Genomic DNA, 18,673 nt, shown 5'->3' on the forward strand with positions numbered 1-18,673 from the left:
ACTATATCACCCTAAAAAATTGAGTGTGGTAGCATATGCATTGAGATAGTACCATATGTCAACACTAACCACCAAGCAACGAGTTATACAAAGGAAATTGAAGCAAGTCGAACAAGTCATGGTCATCGGGGAGGTCATGACACAATTACCATAATTGACCGTGTGATCAACAAACAATATATGGATTAAGAATTGATTGAGAAATGATGTTGTTAGTCATGAAATAAGCCCATGAGTTTCCTCGTGTTCGATAGGACTCTTATAACGTGCATATGACTTCGTGTACCTAGTAATGCATAACTAAGGACAAAGGTTCTAACCGAGGCTCATTGCCCAGCATTCACGATGCATCAAGGTAGTATCAAGACGTATCAAGATTTGAAGTAATGTTATTAGTAGAGGAATATGAAGCAAGTTGTGGCTAAATTCACGAGCAAACGCCTAGTTTGTCAACTAGTCAAAACTCTGAGATAAAAACTTGTAGGATTATTACAACTATGTAGTATGCCAAAATGAAAATGGAGAACATCGCTATGGATTTAATCGTGAGATTTTCCCGAATGACCAAAGGATACCCAGTTATATGGGTTGTGATTGATACACTTGTAGAGTCAACATAACACAAAACAAATGAAAGAAAGATATGAGATAAAAGAATATGAAAATAACCATGCATTGAACCTTTTCACACTTTCACTCCCCCGTACAAAACAAGAATTCTCCTTCACCTTCATTTTAGTCAGAATTGTGCTAGACATTAAATTTAGACTTCTTGCCGTTCGGATGATATGAACCAAGACATCTCAATTATGAAATTTAAACTTCAAGAAACATGGACTTCATTTATTCTTAATTGGTTACAAATTTTGGGGATAATAATCTAGAGTCATGGGGTTTTGATTAATGTACTCGCTTTTTATTTAATGTAAGGTTACATCTGCATAGTGGCTAATTATAGTAATCAAATATGAAGGTTACAGCTCTTGAAATACTTGTAACGTGTTTTATTTTGAGGCTATATAAAACCATGTATGTTATATTTGTAAAGTGGACTTGAAAAATGGAGTAAAAAGAGCATTTGTGTTTTTTAGCCCAGGGCTATGAGTTGTATGTAGTTTAGGTTGCACACTTATAATCATTCAAGCTTGACTTGATCAATCTCACTTTTGTGAAGTGATTCAAATCTCAAACCATTGTTTTTGTCTTGAGATATTTGATCAACACGATCATTCAAATCTTATTTCGCCTTGAAGTGATTCCATGTAGTTTTGAGATTCTTGGATATACTTATATCTAAAGCTCTTATTCTTCCTTAAGTTGCAAGATCAAATTCTCAAGAGTTGGAATCATATTGAACGAAATTATTTTAATTAATTAATTTTTTTTTTAGCATTTGTGAACTACGAGTTTGCATATTAAAGTATTTATTAGGGTTCTTAGACTGAACCGGTTAGGGTTACTATATCAGAAAATCTACCTATTCGAGGAATAAATTGGCTCAATGGTACCTAAAGAAGTGGTAAGATTGCATGGAGTACCAATATTCATCGTGTCAGATCGAGATCCTTACTTCACCTTGAAGTATTGAAAAAGCATTAAATAGACATTGGGTACATGGTTACAGTTTAGTATAATGTTCCACCCACAAATAGATGGGCAAACTGAAGCTGAACGTCTAAAGTAGACACTAAAGGATATGTTGTGGGGTTGTATGTTAGAATTTTTAGGTAGCTAGGACATTCACTTACATCTCTAGAGTTCACGTTTAACAACAATTATCAAGCCATGATTGACATGACACCTTTTGAGGATTTGTATGGAGAAAAAGTATGAATCCACAGTGTGCTTGTCGCTATGTCCAAACCTAGTCCAAAGCGAATAATGAGGCTACACAAAAGATAAAGAGCGCGAATGCGTGCAACCTAAAGTAAGCAAAAAAGTTATGTTGATGTGAGGTATAGATATCTAGAGTTCAAGTCGAGAGACAAAAGTATTTCTAAAGGTAACACCAATAAAGGGTGTTCTCAGATTCGAGAGTGAAAAGAAGTTAAGCTAACGTTTCATTGGATCATTTGAGATCTTGGAGCAAATCAACCTGGTAATTATTGATGGAGTATGAATTAGGAATGGGAACTTGAAAAATGTTATAATTAAATATTGTGAAAGAATATAGTTTTATTGTTGTTGTTATGTTTATTAGCTTATAAAATATTTACATTTATGTATGGTGGGGAGAACTCCCAAGGAAAAGGAAAAGGAAGAGGAATTGAAATAGTTGTTTCCAACCGAAAGGCGGAAGAGAAATCGAGTTCCACTCCCAAGTTCTTCCCAGCAGACAACAATTCAAAATCAAAATCGGAATCGGAATCGGAATCAGATTGAGAAGCCTCTGACCGTCTGAGCGGGTCGTTGCTTCCTCTCTAAGACGATGAACGGCGGCCCGTCTGGTTTCAGTGAGTTCTCGTCAAATTCCCTATTCTCTCTTCTCTTCTAATGCTTAACCACCCATATTACTCCTTTCTCCCTTTTCAATTTCTTCTTTCCTGTTTGATCGATTTGCTTCATCTTTGTGTCCGCAGACAATGCCCCTGTCACCCGGAGCTTCGTCGTCGCCTCCGCTCTTTTCACCATTTTCTTTGGGATCCAAGGCCGTTCAATTAAGCTTGGCTTGTCCTATCAGGTACTCTTCTCTCTCTTAGACTAGCGAGATGCTTTTTGGGCAACTGTGGGTTGATTTTGGTGCCTCTTTTTTTTTTTTTTGGTTATCTCGGGATAGAGTAGGTTGGCTTCTTCGGTTGAATGAGCCTTATTGCTTGGTTCAGTGTTTGACTATCCATTCCGCGACTTATTGTGCGTATAGTTGTTGACTGGAAGCTACTTTTTCAGTCCCAAGATTATAGATCGAACTGGCCGAGTTGATTGACTGGTAATTGAACGTGGGGATCATCTTTTCCTCATGTATTTGTAATGACTTAGTTAAATCGATCTCTGCATTTTTGGTTCTGAATTATAGTGGCCACCTGCCATTTTAGGCTCTAGTTTGTTTTATATATCTCTTTAAGGAATTTCTTTGTTGCTGGAGGAGGAGAGGGTGTTTGAAGTAGCCTTGTGGTTGGCTATGCGGCAATTGAATAGTGTATTTAACAAATAGGCATTCGTAATGTACGTTCCGTGACATTTTGAGAGTCTTGTATGTGTAATATTTTTAGCATAATTTAAATAAGGATTAGTTCTAATTTGTGAAATGAAGGAAGTGCAATCAGTTCTTAATTAAGCCAGCTAATGAGATGAGATATTACATCACGGCCGAGCAAAAAGGGCAGGTTCAAGAACTGGAACATTAGAAAGGGGAATGTAGTGTAATTGGAAAAATAGTTTAGAAGTTTTTTGCACGAATTCAGGAAATTTGACACGAAGTTATTGTCAACAAATTTGGGATAGAAGAGGCAGGTTGTTTTTGAAAGAAAAGGAAGAAATTAGTTGGTACCACTGAGGTCTTTCATCAAATAGCTAAGAACTAATTTTGAGAAGTTTTTGAATTTAAGATGGTGGGACAACGATAAATTTGAAATTTGAGAAGACATTTGGGTGGATGGGCAGCTTTTGAATTTCCTTTCTCCAATGTTATTCTGCGTTGCTGTAAATATTGGAGGTTGTATTAAGGATTTTAAGGATTTGGAGACAAGAAGCTGAAGATCCTTTTGGAGAGGAGCTTACTAGGATAGGTGGAAAGTTTTTGTTTAAGGGTTTGGAAGTGACACAAGTTCAAATAAGCTGTTGTAAAGGGATCCACTTGTAGAATTATTATTTTTATCATTCTGACTCTATTCCATCTTTGTTGCATATATTCCTTTTATGCAGGACTTAAATTTGACTTATTTTTATCTCTTTTCCATAGTAGGGGTTACCTCTTAATTTGCCTGGTAGGTGGACACTTTTGACCAGTTAATTGTCATCCTTATGGCAGGATGTGATTGTGAAGCTTCGCATTTGGAAGTTAGTAACGTCAGTTTTTGCCTTTTCATCTACTCCTGAATTGATGTTCGGACTGTTTCTGCTCTATTACTTCAGAGTATTTGAAAGACAGATAGGTTCCAACAAATACTCGGTAAGTTTACTTTTATTCAATTCATTCTTCAGGATCTTATTAAAATATGTCATAATGAACGAACTAGTCATGATCTTTAAGTTGAGTGGATCACAACAAAACTCTATTTGTTCTTTTTCCGTAGTGATGTGTTTTTTCTTAAATAGATTTATATTAATATTCCATTGTGATGCAGGTCTTTATTTTGTTCTCTATAATAACCTCTTTACTTTTTGAGGTCCTTGCGATATCATTACTTAAAGGTATGCATTTTTGTTTAATATACTACTTTCCTTACTTTTTCTCCCCTAAAATTTGTTAATAGAACTGGAAGTCCTTCTTAGCAAGTAGCTAACATGCCGGGGAGTTAGTTGGGCCTAGTGACGAATGTGCATGGCCTCTTGATTTTTGTAGGATTTTTGTTTGGCAAGTGTTTGTGACCATCTAGTTTCTTCTTTTTCGCTACTCATTTATTTTTCTTCCAATGAGGATCTACTCATTTATTTTTCTTCCAATGAGGATCTACTCATATATTCTGTGAACTTTGGAAGAGGAAATTCAGAATGAAATTCCATTCTTTTCCTTGTTGGTGGCTTTAGGAAGAATTATTAACACCTTGGATTTTATCCTTTAGAATCCCTTACTTTGTCCTTGGCCTCAATTGGTGCTTTATGTGCAAGGGGCCTTTAGAAGATCTAAACCACTTGTTATGGCTTTGTTTGCTTCTTTGTTGTGGAGTCATTTCCAGAAAAATTTTTGTTCCTACCGTGAGCATACATATAGTAGAAGAAGCGGTCTCTGATTCTCCATTTTGATAGGCAGTTTTTTATGGCAAGCTGGCTTTTGTGCTGTTCTTTGAAATCAGAGAGCCTTCTTGGGTTGAAATAGGCCGTGGATGAGATTTGAGATTTGGTGTAGTTTGATGTCTTTCTTTTGGTGTATTTGAGATTTGGCATTTGTTGATGCTATGGCTGGTTTCCATGCCGCCAGAGAAAGAGGATACCGAGGTTATTACATATATATTAGGAGGCATTCTTGACTGTATCCTTGGTCAAACCACTGGGGCACATCACCTAAAGGGACCCCTCAAGTACAGTATGACTCAACAATTCCAGATTTACACATCACAGATCATAGAGACTGTGGACATACCACAAAGCCCTAAAAAGATAAAACCACTCCCATTTGCCATGGATCGCCCCCAACTTTCCAAGCCAACTTTGGCAATAATAAGTCAACCCCCCATCCACAAACCCAGCAACTTCACCCTCCCCATTGGCCATGGCCCATAAACCCATAGCTTCCCCACATAAACCAAAGGCCACCAGCCCTCACCTCACATTTCACCAATCTCTAAACCCCATCTACTATACCAATTTTATCCTCGATCCACAAGTTGTGGCAGCCTCACCCGTAAAACATGCCATCATCATAAAGAACCAAAAAACCTTCCTCGTCTTAGGAACAAATTCTCTACAATCGGCTCTCACCAAGAATTCAATGATGAATATGCATCAAGAATTCAAAGATTATCAATGCGAACGCAGAGCTTGTCACTCTTTTTCAGGAAAAGCAGAATGAAATAGAGGCAGAAGAGGTCACCCCAATATCGACGAAACTCACACCAACAATGGTCATCCAAATCCTAGCACCATGACTAAAAGAAAACCACATGTGCATCATGGCTATTCCATCTGTGGGAAAAAGAAGCCCACTACAGTCGAGAAACAGAGTAAAACTGACTAGAGAGATTGCTGGCCTCCTTTCAAACATCAATTATGAAAAATCTAGCAAGTCACATTTGAGTGGCTAATACCTTTTATGATTATTATCTATTGGAATGTTAAAGGCTTGGGAGACTGGCAAAGGAGAGCCCTCATCAAGTCCTTCCTTTCAAATACAATCCCACCATGGTTATTCTTTTAGAAACAAAATTGAATTTTGTTGATCGCTGGATGGGTAAATCCCTTTGGAGTGCTAGACATATTGGTTGGACAGTTAGGATGTCTCAGGAACATGGGGAGGATCTTAATCATGTGGAAATGTGGAATGAACCAACTCTGCTCATCTTCGAAGTCCCCAAATGTCTATACACTTTAATCACACAAATTACATTGGTCGATAGTTACAATTTTTGGATTACAGGGATCTATGCCCATGTAGAAGTCAAGAAAGACCTCTCTTCTTGCAGAGATTACAGGACCTATCTTGCCTTTACACAGAGAATTGGCTTTGGATGGTGACTTCAATATCTCTCGGTGGGCACATGTTAAGTCTAGTGGAAAAGTCATCAGAAGCACGAGACAATTCAACAATTTCATAAGAGAAGCCGATCTCATAGACCTTTCTTTCTCCTCAATAATGGTCTCTATACTTGGTCAAACAATAGATCTCCGCCCACCTTGACACTCTTCGACAAATTTCTTGTTACAGAAGACCTACTTGGAAAATTCAGTAACGCCATTGTTTGAAGACTAAATAGACCTACAAATGATCATTATCCCATTCTACTTTTCGTGGGTTGCTATAAATGGGGTCCCTTGCCTTTCTATTTTGAGAATATGTGGCTCAATCATTCTGAATTTTTGCCAATGGTAGAATACTAGTAGAAGAACACACCCCTCCATGGATGGCCGATGCTCGATTTCGTCTTCAAACTTAAAAGACTAAAAGAAGTTTTAAAGAAATGGACAAGGAAGTTTTCGGTTGTGTTTCCACAAAAAAGAACCCAACTCCTTACCAAAATTGCTCTCCTTGATCAGATGGCAGAAGCTGTCTTTACCACATCATTTCAACACACACACACACACACACACACAAAGCTCATGAAAGCAGAACTTATCTAGTTGGTAACAAAGGAAGAGCAATCTTGGAGGCAAAAACGTAAAAAACGATGGTTAGAGGAGGATGACATAAACTCCTAAATTTTCCATCGTATCATGACTACAAAGAAACGAAAGAGTACCATCATGGAAATTCTATCGGCACAAGGCAGAAGCTTAGTAAATGAAGATGAAATTGTCTTAGAATTTGTTTTTTTCTACATGTCCTTATATACAAAGGATGATTCCGTCGTCGAATTTCCCCATGATCTTGATCGGAGTCCTATTGATCAACATCAAGCTGCCTCCCTCAAGGTTGCTTTCACCAAAGAAGAGGTGAGGAAGGCGTTACAATTTTTGGGCTCTGGCAGAATTCCAAGGACTAGATGATTTTACCTCAGAATTTTTAATAAATCTTGAAAAATTCTGAGAGCCGATATCATGAGTGTTCCAAGACTTTTTACAGAAACTGGATGCTTGCACTGTCAAAGACTTTTGCCCCTAAGTCTAACAATCGAACGATTCAAAATCATAGGAAAAGTGCTATTGGAACGTTTTAAAAAGGTTCTCCCTTTGACGATTACTTGGCAGAAAACCACTTTTATAGAGGGATGACAGATTCTTGATGCATCCCTCATGATAAATGCAGTCATAGATGAATGGGAAAGGAAGAAACAAAAAATGTCATAAAATTGGACTTGGAAAAGGCTTTCGACAAGGTCGATTGGATTCTCCTCGAAAACATTCTTGTAGCAAAAGCCTTTAGCTCAAAATGGCGAAGGTGGATAAAAGGATGTATATCATCCACAAACTTTTCCATAATCCTCTATGGAAGATTGAGAGGGAATATTTATGGAAGATTGAGAGGGAATATTTATGCCACACGGGTCTCAACAAGGGGATCCACTATCCCCATTTTTTTTTCATAATGGTAATGGATGACCTTAGTCGCCTACTCTGAAAGGTCAAAGATGAATGGCAGGTAGAGGACTTTTAGATTGGCAACCAATGCTTAAGAATCAATCACCTTCAATTTGCGGATGATACAATCCTTTTGTCTGATTTGTCGGATATCTCCTCCATAAAAAAACATTCAAGAAAGTAACAACCTCCGAAAGAATCTCTAGACAAAATATCAATCTCCAAAAAATAGAGATTATGGGCACCAATGTTAGCATAGAGATTATTGAAGAATTTGCTAGCGGATACAGTTGGAAAAATGGTGAATGACCGAATATGTATCTAGGATTACCCTTAAAGGGAAACCACAAATCCTTTTCCTTTTTGGAAGACTATTATAGAAAAAATAGAAAGGTTATCAACATGGTCATCATGTTATACTTCGAAAGGCGAACCCTAATACAAGCCACACTATCCAATCTCCCCACTTACTACATGTCTTTATTCGAAATGTCACAAAAAGTGGCTACGGATATAGAAAGATCTTTCAGAAACTATTTATGGAAAGATGACATGTTCAATGGAATATCATAAACGTCTTAGTAGAAAAAGGAGGACTCGGTCTATTTTTGATAAAGAAGAAAAACAACGTTCTCATCGCAGAATGGTATAGAAATATCATCACGAAGAAAATGCTTTGTGGAGAAAACTTGTAAAAGCTAAATACACTCTTGCATCATGTAAAAATCTACTCCCTCCCTATTCTTCTAAGGGCCAGGAAGTACATAAAAGAAAAAACATCAAAACCTTATCACCAATCAAATTCACCACATGGTGGGTGATGGAGGAGGCACATCATTCTGAACCGACCTATTGTGGTATCAACTTTTGTATAGACTCTCTCATAGCAAAATAGTCACAATCAAAGAAACGTGGAATGATGTCAACAAATTATGATACCTCAAACTTGGTAGGAATCTAAAGGATAATGAAGCTACATAATTAACAGAATTGAGCCTCGACCTTGCCCCAGTAGGTCCCAGTTGTATAGTTAAATGAAATAGACTCATTGACATGGCTTCCTAGAATTGAAGGGGTCTTCTTTACAAAATCTTTGATGATAGACATAGGGGAAAAAGTAGAAGCAATAAATCAAACTTTACCCTAAAGACAATATGAAAAAGAAATACCCTAAAATAGTGAAGTTTTTCCTTTTAGAAGTAACGCATAAAGCCACGCATAAAGCCATTAGCATCGGTAAAAGTCTTAAAAAAAAAAATGCCCTACATGACTCTATTTCCAAATTGGTGTCAAATATGTAAGAGAGACAACGAAACACAAAGTCAGTTATTTATGCAATGCACATATGCTCAGAATTTCTGGATTAAAGTTCTCAATATCTTTGGAGGACATCTCACATTTCCTAGGGAGGTAAAGGATTTATTGGATATGACTTTAACGTACCATCCTTTCAAGAATGCAAAAGCCCTACTATGGAAAAACCTCATCATGACTTTCTTGTAGAATAGGTGGAAAGAAAGAAATCAAAGAGTTTTCATGGAAAAGACGTAGACTTATACAATACTCTTTGATAATGTTGTTTACCAAACTATATCTTGGTGTTAACTGTCCAATATTTTTCTCTTCCAACCGTTATACCTCCCTCATTATAAATCGGGAAACCTTTTATTTTTTTTATTTTTTTGTAAACATCATGGATATTACATCCCTTTTATCAATTTCAAACCTCAATGAAATTGTGTCTTTTTTTTTTTTTTTTCCTAAAGAAGCTACTTTTAAAACTCAAGGACATGATTGTACAGGATAGAATAAATATTTTTCAAGTTAAGTCGTAGTTGAAGCTCTCTTATAACTACCCTCTTTTTAGAACTCCTATGATTGACGACTCAAATTCAACGGTAATTATGAAGGCTCCATATAAATTTTTCAATGGTAGTTATGAAAGCTTAAGAGTAAATTTGTCCATGGTAGCTATGAAGGCCCCGAATAAATATGTCAACGGTAGCTATGAAGCTGCAAATAAATATGTCAACGATTGCTCTGAAGGCTCCGAATAAATTTGTCAATGGTAGCTATGAAGGCTTCGAATAAATTTGTCAATGGTAGCTATGAAGGCTCCGAATAAATTTGAGTTAGCTATGAATTTCTTTTGTCAACAGATTCATCAGTTGAAGCCATGAGAGCACATAACTCATGCATACTATCCCCTTGGAGCACTTCCACGTGTATGATTCAGTTGGTAACTCTGTGATAGTAGGGGTAGACTCATAATCTACAAAGTAGGCTTTTTGTAGCGTTTTTCTTATGGTACTGCCCGATTCTTCCGTTCAGAAATTGGAGTCTAGCCTTTTGACGGATTTGGAGATCTTAGTTTTGTTGCCTCATTTTCTTCCTTCGACACCTTTTGTTTCATCCATTATTCATTTCTATCCCCTTCTTTTTTGTGGACCACACCATTCTTGATATGAACCACGACCAAGGAATTTCCATACCTCAAGGTCCAATTACAAGGACGAGAGCCAAGAAGCTACAACAAACCTTGTACACTTAAATTCAAGCTATGGTAAGCTCATCAAAGGAAATTCTAGAAGACGTTGGAGACCTCTCTTATATGTTGTGCAAAGTTGAGTTTCAAGAAAGAGATGCATTAAATGCTCTTTAAGTTGCATTTAATGAACTCAGCTAAATTTATGGAACTAGTCCAAGGATGACTAATAAGCACATTTCATTCATTGCACTATTTAATTATAATTAAAATATTTGCTTGTCATATTTAAGCTAATTTTTAATATAGGAGTTAAGGTTATATTGTAACCCACATAGGTTACCAAATTCCACCGTTAACTAGCCATTTTAATAGAGAGGTGTGAATGTTTGATTAATTCACCACACCTAAATGGTGTGAAAGTTATCTTATTTATAATCAAATAAATTACAAGGATATGGAAATAGTAATAAATGGAAATAACAATAAATGGAAAGATATCTATAGTAATAAGGCAAATATTAGATATTTGCCTTATAATAAAATATCAAATATAATATATACGGGAAAGTATAATTTATTACTAAATATCCTTAACACCCCACCGCAAGCTGAGCGTCAGATTTGAACGAACGTGAAGCTTGGATCTGAAAAATTCAAAGAGGTTGCGAAATACTTTTCGTGAAGATGTCAACAACCTGGTTCAGAGGAGGCGTAGAGAAACACTTTCTTGGCCATCAAAAATTGCAGAGGGATTGCTGCTTAGCGGCGATGCTGCCTTGGCTCTGATACCATGTGAATGTTTGGAAAAAGTGAGGTTGTATGTACAGAGTATGGCGAAGGATGATTTGGAGGTCAAAAAGGTGGAGCCGAAGAATAATCAATCGACTCTGCATGTGACAGCCATGACGACTGCCCCTGCGGCATCAAAGATAACAGTGGTGGTGGAGAAGAACAGTAGAAGATTTCAAAAGCCATTGAAAAGAAAGGATCTAGGTTGCTAAACCAAAATAGCTCTGATACCATGTGAATGTTTGATTAATTCACCACACCTAAATGGTGTGAAAGTTATCTTATTTATAATCAAATAAATTACAAGGATATGGAAATAGTAATAAATGGAAATAACAATAAATGGAAAGATATCTATAGTAATAAGGCAAATATTAGATATTTGCCTTATAATAAAATATCAAATATAATATATACGGGAAAGTATAATTTATTACTAAATATCCTTAACAAGAGGTTATGGGTATTTCTCATTTACTAGTCAATTTAATTTGGGAGTTTTGTGTCACATAGGTTAAGGTTGTAAAGGCTATATAAAACCTTCTTTTCTTTGATTAGAGACATCACATTTTGGAATTAAAAAGAATAGAATTTCTATTTTTTAGCTTTGTTGAGAGCTAAGATTTTCTTTGCAAATTCTTGTGTTTAGAACTTGCATGCTAGAGTCATTCAAGTGGTATTCATCAAACCTCTTGTGGAGTGATTCGAATCACGAGTTTAGAAACGAGTTTTCTTTACTCTTGATCTTGATCATCAAGGTAATCCGTTCCATACTTTCCCTTGGGTAATCTCTACTATAGTGTCCTACCCCTTGACATCTTTAACACTTTAAATCCCTATTTCGAACATTAGACTTTTCTACTTTTTAATTCCAAAATGTGATGTCTCTAATCAAAGAAAAGAAGGCTATATATAGTCTTTACAACCTTAACCTATGTGACACATAACTCCCAACTTAAATTGGCCAGTAAATGAGAAATACCCCTAACCTCCATATTAAAATGGCTAGTTAATGGTGGAATATGTTAATCTATGTGGGTTACAATATAACCTTAACTTCTATATTAAAAACTAGCTTAAATATGACAAACAAATATTTAAATTATAATTAAATAGCGCAATGAATGAAAGATGCTTATTAGTCATCTTTGGACTAGTTCCATAAATTTAGCTGAGTTCATTAAATGCAACTTAAAGTGCATTTAATGCATCTCTTTTTTGAAGTTCAATTATGCACAATATATAAGGGCGGTCTCCATTGTTTTCTAGAATTTCCTTTGATGAGCTCACCATAGCTTGAATATAAGTGTACAAGGTTTGTTGTAGCTTCTTGGCTCTCGTCGTTGTAATTGGTCCTTGAGGTATGGAAATTCCTTGATCGTGGTTCATATCAATTCTCTTCTCTTCACCAGAAGTGTCCCATATTGATAACCTATTTGCTACCATCAAGTCCTTTGAAGAGGCATCGGGTTTAAACAATAATGTGCATAAGTCTGAAATCTTGGGAGTGTGCATCGAATCTCCTATGTTATCATCTATTGCTTTTCATTATGGGTGCCAAGAAGCTACTTTGCCGACTACTTATCTGGGATTGCCTCTCAATGACAAACCGAAATCTTCTTCTTTTCGACTCCCATTGTTGAAAAGATTGAAAAGTGCCTCAATGATTGGGGCCATTCCCACATTTCAAAGGGTGGCTGTCACACCCTTCTACAATCCACGTTGGCCCATCTCTCCATCTATTATTTATCAGTTTTCCCTATTCCCCACGAAATTTAAGAGATGCTTGAAAGATTTGTTTGCAACTTTGTATGGAAAGGCTCCGGTTTCCACTACTTAAATGGGATAAGCTCACCCGGCCTATTGATGAAGATGGTTTTGGCATCATTAGCATCCAACATTAAAACAAGTCTCTCTGGGCTAAGTGGATTTGGAGATTTTACAATGAAAAGGGAGCTTTGTAGAGAAAAGTGATTGCTTATAAATATGGTTCGGTTCACTTCGACCAACAACCTGGGTTTTCCTCCATCGCATCTTCCAAGGGTCACTGGAAACATAGTGATTGCTTTAAAAGTACAGTTTACTGCAACATCACTTTTAAAGGTTGGCACTGGGGAATACTTGTTTCTGAACTGATTTTTGGATTGGCAACAGGCTTTGAGGATGATTTTCATTCATTTTTTGCTCTATCTCTTAACAAAGATGCTGTCATCTTTGACCTCTGGCATTCTGAATAAGCATCATGGGACCTCAATCTCAGAAGACACCTTACAGAGTCTTAAACCAATGAGTGGGCTAGGCTTTCGCACATGTTTGCTAATATTATGCTTGCTGAAAAAGCTGACGTTTGGGTTTGGAATTTATATCATAATGGTTTCTTCACTAAATCTTTGGCCGAAACACAGTCCACTGCAGGTATCCAAGGCACAGAAGCATTGTATAAGATGATTTGGCTGGAAAATATCCCAAAACATTAAAGTTTTTCCCTTGGGAACTTAGCCATGTTTGTCTCAATACACAGGATAAGCTGCAAAGAAGAACTCCGGGCATCTCTCTATCACCCTCATGTTGCATTATGTGTACAAGGGTCCGGAACTCACAATCTCCTCCCATTTTGTGTTCCTTTGCTTGATTTTATTGGGAATTTATCTCCCAAAGTTTTGGTTGGTCAGTCACTCCTCCGACAGATATTCGGGCTCTACTTAGTATTGTCCTCCTTGGTCGTTTGTTCAAGAATGAAAGGAGACTCTTTGGCTTAACTACACAAGGGCCTTCCTTTGGCTGTTATGGCTCGAAAGGAATTCTCTCATTTTCTCCAATACGATTCAAGACTTTGATTTTTTTTTTCTTCTTGTGTTACTTACACGGTTCTTAGTTGGTGTAAAGTCATTTCTCCTTGTTTAATAACCGCTTAAGCTACCTTATAGCCAGTTGAAAATGTTCTTTATAATCCTTTGGATAACCAGTTGACAAATTTATTTGAAACCTTCATAGCTACTGCTAACAAGTTTATTTGAAGCCTTCATAGCTACCATTGAATCATGCCTTGAAGTTGAAGTCATGCAAAGAATATTGGACATGAACCCATCCAATTCAAGTTGAGGATGAATGATATCTATTACTCAACTTGAGAGGGGTGTCGATTAAAGTTTGAATACATTGGACCTGGTAAAACAAAACAATGTAAAATGTTAACACAGTGCCACTCTGTATGGCACATGCTCCAGCTCTGATTCCATACTCGATCAGCTCCTTGTTACTTTCGAACATTAGAGTACTTGAATGAGTACAAAGACTTTGTAAGTAGCCTACTTATAGGTTCTTAATTGTGTCCTTAAGGTGCTAGTGTAGCACATTCTAACTTTGTCATATTCTTGTTCTTGGTCTGAGATTTTAGGTGCTTAGGGTCTGTTCTTGGGTTTTGAGTTTTTATTATAATCTAATCCAAGGGCCTTGGTCTTAGGTTTTGAATTTTTAATCTTAACTTTGATCTAAAAACCTTAGTTCTGAGGTTCTCGATTCTTAAATCTCACAACTCGGATCTTGGTCCATGTTCTAGTTCTTATCCCTTCGTTCATAGTTTTTTATCTTAATTCTTGTTCATCTCTTTAGTTCTTGTTCTTGGTTCTTGTCTCTTGAGTGGTATCCAGCCATCTTCTTATCTTAAAGGACTTGGGGTTTATATAGTGCTACTTCAGGACATTGGTGTGTGGTAACTTGTCTTGATTCATGATTACTTAAAAATCAAATGCTACCTAAAGCTTACTTGAATCATGACCTTCGGGTAGCATATTGATTACTTAAAAATCAAAAACTACCTAAAACTTATTATGAGGCAGCTTCCTGATTATTTAAAAATCCAGTGTTAACCTTGAACTCATCTTGAGTTTGAGTAGCCTCATTGTTCCTTAAAAACCAAGAAGTGTCCTAAAGCTTAACCTGAGATAGCATCCTGGTTACTTGAAAATTAAGGGCTAATTTTGAGCTCTTCTTGAGTTAGGGTAGCCTCCTGGTTACTTCAAAAGAAAAAGCTATCCTTAAAGCTTATCATGAGGTAACATTTAGATTACTAAAAAATCAAGGATGAACCTAGAGTTCATCTTGAGTTTGGGTAGCTTTCTACTTAAAAATCAAGGTTCATCCCTAAGTGTAACATGAAGCTTATAACACACCGGATCATGATTCTTGATAACATTCAAAACCCTAAAGTGAGTACAACTTATATTCATCTTCTAGGCCCATTGGAATCATTTACCGGCATATATCTTAGGGTTAACCATTAGTGGCATTTTAGTTATTTTCCTTGAGCCTTTAACTTATACCCTTAACATGGTGTAGGTTCTATACTTGAAACTTAGGTGATCTTTCATGTCTTTACACATAGGCTTTAACTTAAGACACATAGGCTTTAACTTAAAATCTTAAGTCATTTGGAGGGTGTTTGTACATTGGTGTATGTCTTAAAAGAACCTTGGGGGCATTATTGCATCCTAAATTTGGTTCTTGCTTCAATGGTTCTAAAAGTTTGTATAATCCTTAAACAATATAAAATAAGGCCTCTTATATAGTTTCATGATATTTGGAGGTCATTTGGGTCATGAACTAGAGGTAGTTTACCATAGGGGCATTATGGTTAATTTGTATGGTTACTTGGTGTAGCTACTTAACTTTATCCCATGACTACTAAATTTCATATATAACGTTAATATGTCGTATTATGCCTAGTATTAAAATTTTATGAGAAGTGAAGTTTGTTTAGTGGGTTATTTTAACGTTACTTGATTCTTGAGCAAAACGCTCTGTTTAGGTCCTTAGCTCATGGTTCTTTGCTTATTTCTTCCATATTCCTTTAAATCATACTTAAGGTTCATATTGAAGTCCAAGTGATTCTTACCAGTATTTCTTAAGTAATGTCTAGATTGGTTGCTTACCCTATCGTTGATGCTCGGGTTGTATAATCTCAAGCTTTCGGTATTTGAATTACTTCAAATTTTCTTTGGTAGATCCATTTTTTAGTTTAGTTTTTTGAACCATCAAGTATTTTTTAAGAAATGTCCAGATTGGTTGCTTACCCTATCGTTGACGCTCGGGTCCTATGATCTCAAGCTTTCGGTATTTGAATTACTTCAAATTTTCTTTGGTAGATCTATTTTTTAGTTTATTTTTTTGGAACCATCAAGAATTTCTTGAGAACCGGTCTGGAAGGGGTTTAATTTTGAGAAAAATTGTGAGAAGATCAAAATTTCGGCTAGCGTGGCCGGTCCAATTGTATCGGCCACGTCATCATCTTTTTCCCCAAGGGGAAGAAGACATGTGATCCCTTTCGAGCTTCCTTTGAAAATTAAATGCTAATTTTGAGTTCTTCTTGAGTTAGGGTAGCCTCCTAGTTACTTAAAAACAAAGAGCTATCCTTAAAGCTTATCATGAGGTAACATTTAGATGACTTAAGAATCAAGGATGAACCTAGAGTTCATCTTGAGTTTGGGTAGCTTTCTACTTAAAAATCAAGGGTCATCCCTAAGTGTAACAGGAAGCTTATAACACACCCTTATCATGATTTTTGATAACATTTGCCTGTAGGCTCCAATTGAATTTTAATAAATTTCCGTCCTTACGACCATGGATACTCAAATGGGGGGATTTGGACCACTTTTAGCTCTCGAATCCTTCATGAAACTTGTTGGGGTATTCGTTTAGAAGTTGTAGGAATTGGTTTGAAGGAATATAGCTCCTAAACTTTGGAAAACTTGAGAGCAACAAAACCCATATCCAAAAGCATCAAACTCAAGTTTTAGGAATCCTCGTTACTCGATTCTTGTCTCAAAACATTGTCCAAAACTTCACATAGATGAGGCCTTGACCGACCCTGAATTGTCCAAAACATACTTGATTTTAAAACTTGAAGTTTCTATAGTTCTTGTTGGAAATATCTTCTCTGATGAGGGTGCTACTAACCTTAGTTTTGAATTATGGTCGTCGGATCTAAAGTACTTCGAGTCTTCTTGAACATACTGCATTTTTAGCTTGATCCAACCATTAGATTTGAAGATGCTGGTGATTTTGTCCAGTTGACTCATTCTGAACACAAAATCTGGGTTTAGATTCGGCGTAGGGGTATTTTCGTAAATAACTTGTATAGGGGCATTTTTGTAATTTGTCATTTTTTAAATATTTTATTCTGAAAATTCAAACTTTTTCTAAAACTTTACCCCTTTTTTGTCATTTTCCTTTCTTGAGCACTTTGAAATTCCTTCTCCCTAAGAAATTAAAAATCCAAAAAGTTATTTAAAAATTGAAAAAATGATCTTTTTGCCATTTATGATTTTGGTTTTTTTTTTTCCAAACCTTTTCCAAAGACCTTGAATGTTTATAATCCTTTGTTAGGGTATTGAAAATCTCTTCTTTGGGTCCTTAAACTTACCCAAGTATCTTAACCTTACTTGGGGGTTTTACATAAGCTTTTCTCCCTTGCAATAGAGATATGTTATTCTCTGAAAATAAAATAAGGAAAACAGCCAGCTTAGCTTGCAACAGTTTTCACTATCGAAGGAGAGAAAGACTGGGTTCTTTTTATCTTTCTTTCCTTATTCCAAGGGTTGAGTAGTCATCTAATCCTTCTTTAATAGTCTGATTAGTTGTAAAAGTTTTTTGAAGATCAAGCCTTTGCCTGGATGGTTTATTGGAAAATTTATAAAGGTTTATTGGAGTGGTTGAAGTTATTTGTAGATGTTATTTGAATTTGAAAAACACATGGACATTGAAGCGGGTGTTAACGCCTCATTCCTTGAAGAACAGATTTCATTTAGGTTGGGGACTTCATTTCTTTAGCCTTTTTCATGCTCAAATGAAGCTATTTTTGTGGTTCTTGCTTCTAAAATTAGAGTGATTCATGATATCATTATCCAAATTATTTTTTGCAATATGAGACTGACTGTTGATTTTATGCCATCTTGTTAACATAGGAGTTCATTTCTGTTGTATCTTAGATTCAGAATCAGAAGTTATGTTCTTATGATTTTCACCTGGTTAATATTCATATTTCATTCTTTTTGAGCAGATCCTGCAGCGAATCTAGTTACTTCTGGACCTTATGGTCTTCTATTTGCTTCCTTTGTACCCTTCTTCTTTGATATTCCTGTTTCAACTCGGTTCCGTGTATTTGGAGTTCGTTTCTCTGACAAGTCTTTCATATATCTGGCTGGTCTTCAGGTTAAGGACTGTTTGATTTCTACTTTTTGTGATACCTGCTTTACTTTATTTGCTGTCTAATCTAGTTTTATTGTTGATGTTCCCAGCTCCTACTGTCCTCGTGGAGAAGATCCATCTTACCAGGGATATGCGGAATTCTTGCTGGTTCCTTATATCGTTTGAATGTATTTGGCATCCGCAAGGCCAAGGTTAAATTCAAAATTTGCATAATCAAATTGGTTCCTTAGTTTTCTTTCTGAAATTTTAATTCTGTTATTTTAGATTGTAGTTTAGGCTTTTGGTATCTGTGCAAACTGTGGAAATTAAACTCAGGTTAGGTGGTTTATGGCTTGTCGTTTTTTTTTTTTTTTTTTTTTT

The 18,673-nt window shown here is 36.2% G+C and overlaps 1 protein-coding gene across 1 annotated transcript in view; it reads left to right on the forward strand.

The window, feature by feature from the left end:
* The first annotated feature begins 2,230 nt into the window (after nt 1-2,230).
* Nucleotides 2,231-18,673, forward strand: part of LOC111437003 (rhomboid-like protein 20) — an 18,570-nt gene continuing 2,127 nt past the window's right edge. The window contains exons 1-6 of the mRNA XM_023074832.1: nt 2,231-2,453; nt 2,580-2,680; nt 3,968-4,108; nt 4,284-4,350; nt 18,165-18,316; nt 18,403-18,504. Coding sequence (XP_022930600.1) covers nt 2,429-2,453; nt 2,580-2,680; nt 3,968-4,108; nt 4,284-4,350; nt 18,165-18,316; nt 18,403-18,504 — 588 coding nt within the window. The 5' untranslated portion in view covers nt 2,231-2,428. The remainder of the gene's footprint in view (nt 2,454-2,579; nt 2,681-3,967; nt 4,109-4,283; nt 4,351-18,164; nt 18,317-18,402; nt 18,505-18,673) is intronic.

The sequence above is a fragment of the Cucurbita moschata genome, unplaced genomic scaffold (assembly GCF_002738365.1).
Source record: "Cucurbita moschata cultivar Rifu unplaced genomic scaffold, Cmos_1.0 Cmo_Scf00061, whole genome shotgun sequence".
In the NCBI taxonomy this organism is placed as follows: domain Eukaryota; kingdom Viridiplantae; phylum Streptophyta; class Magnoliopsida; order Cucurbitales; family Cucurbitaceae; genus Cucurbita; species Cucurbita moschata.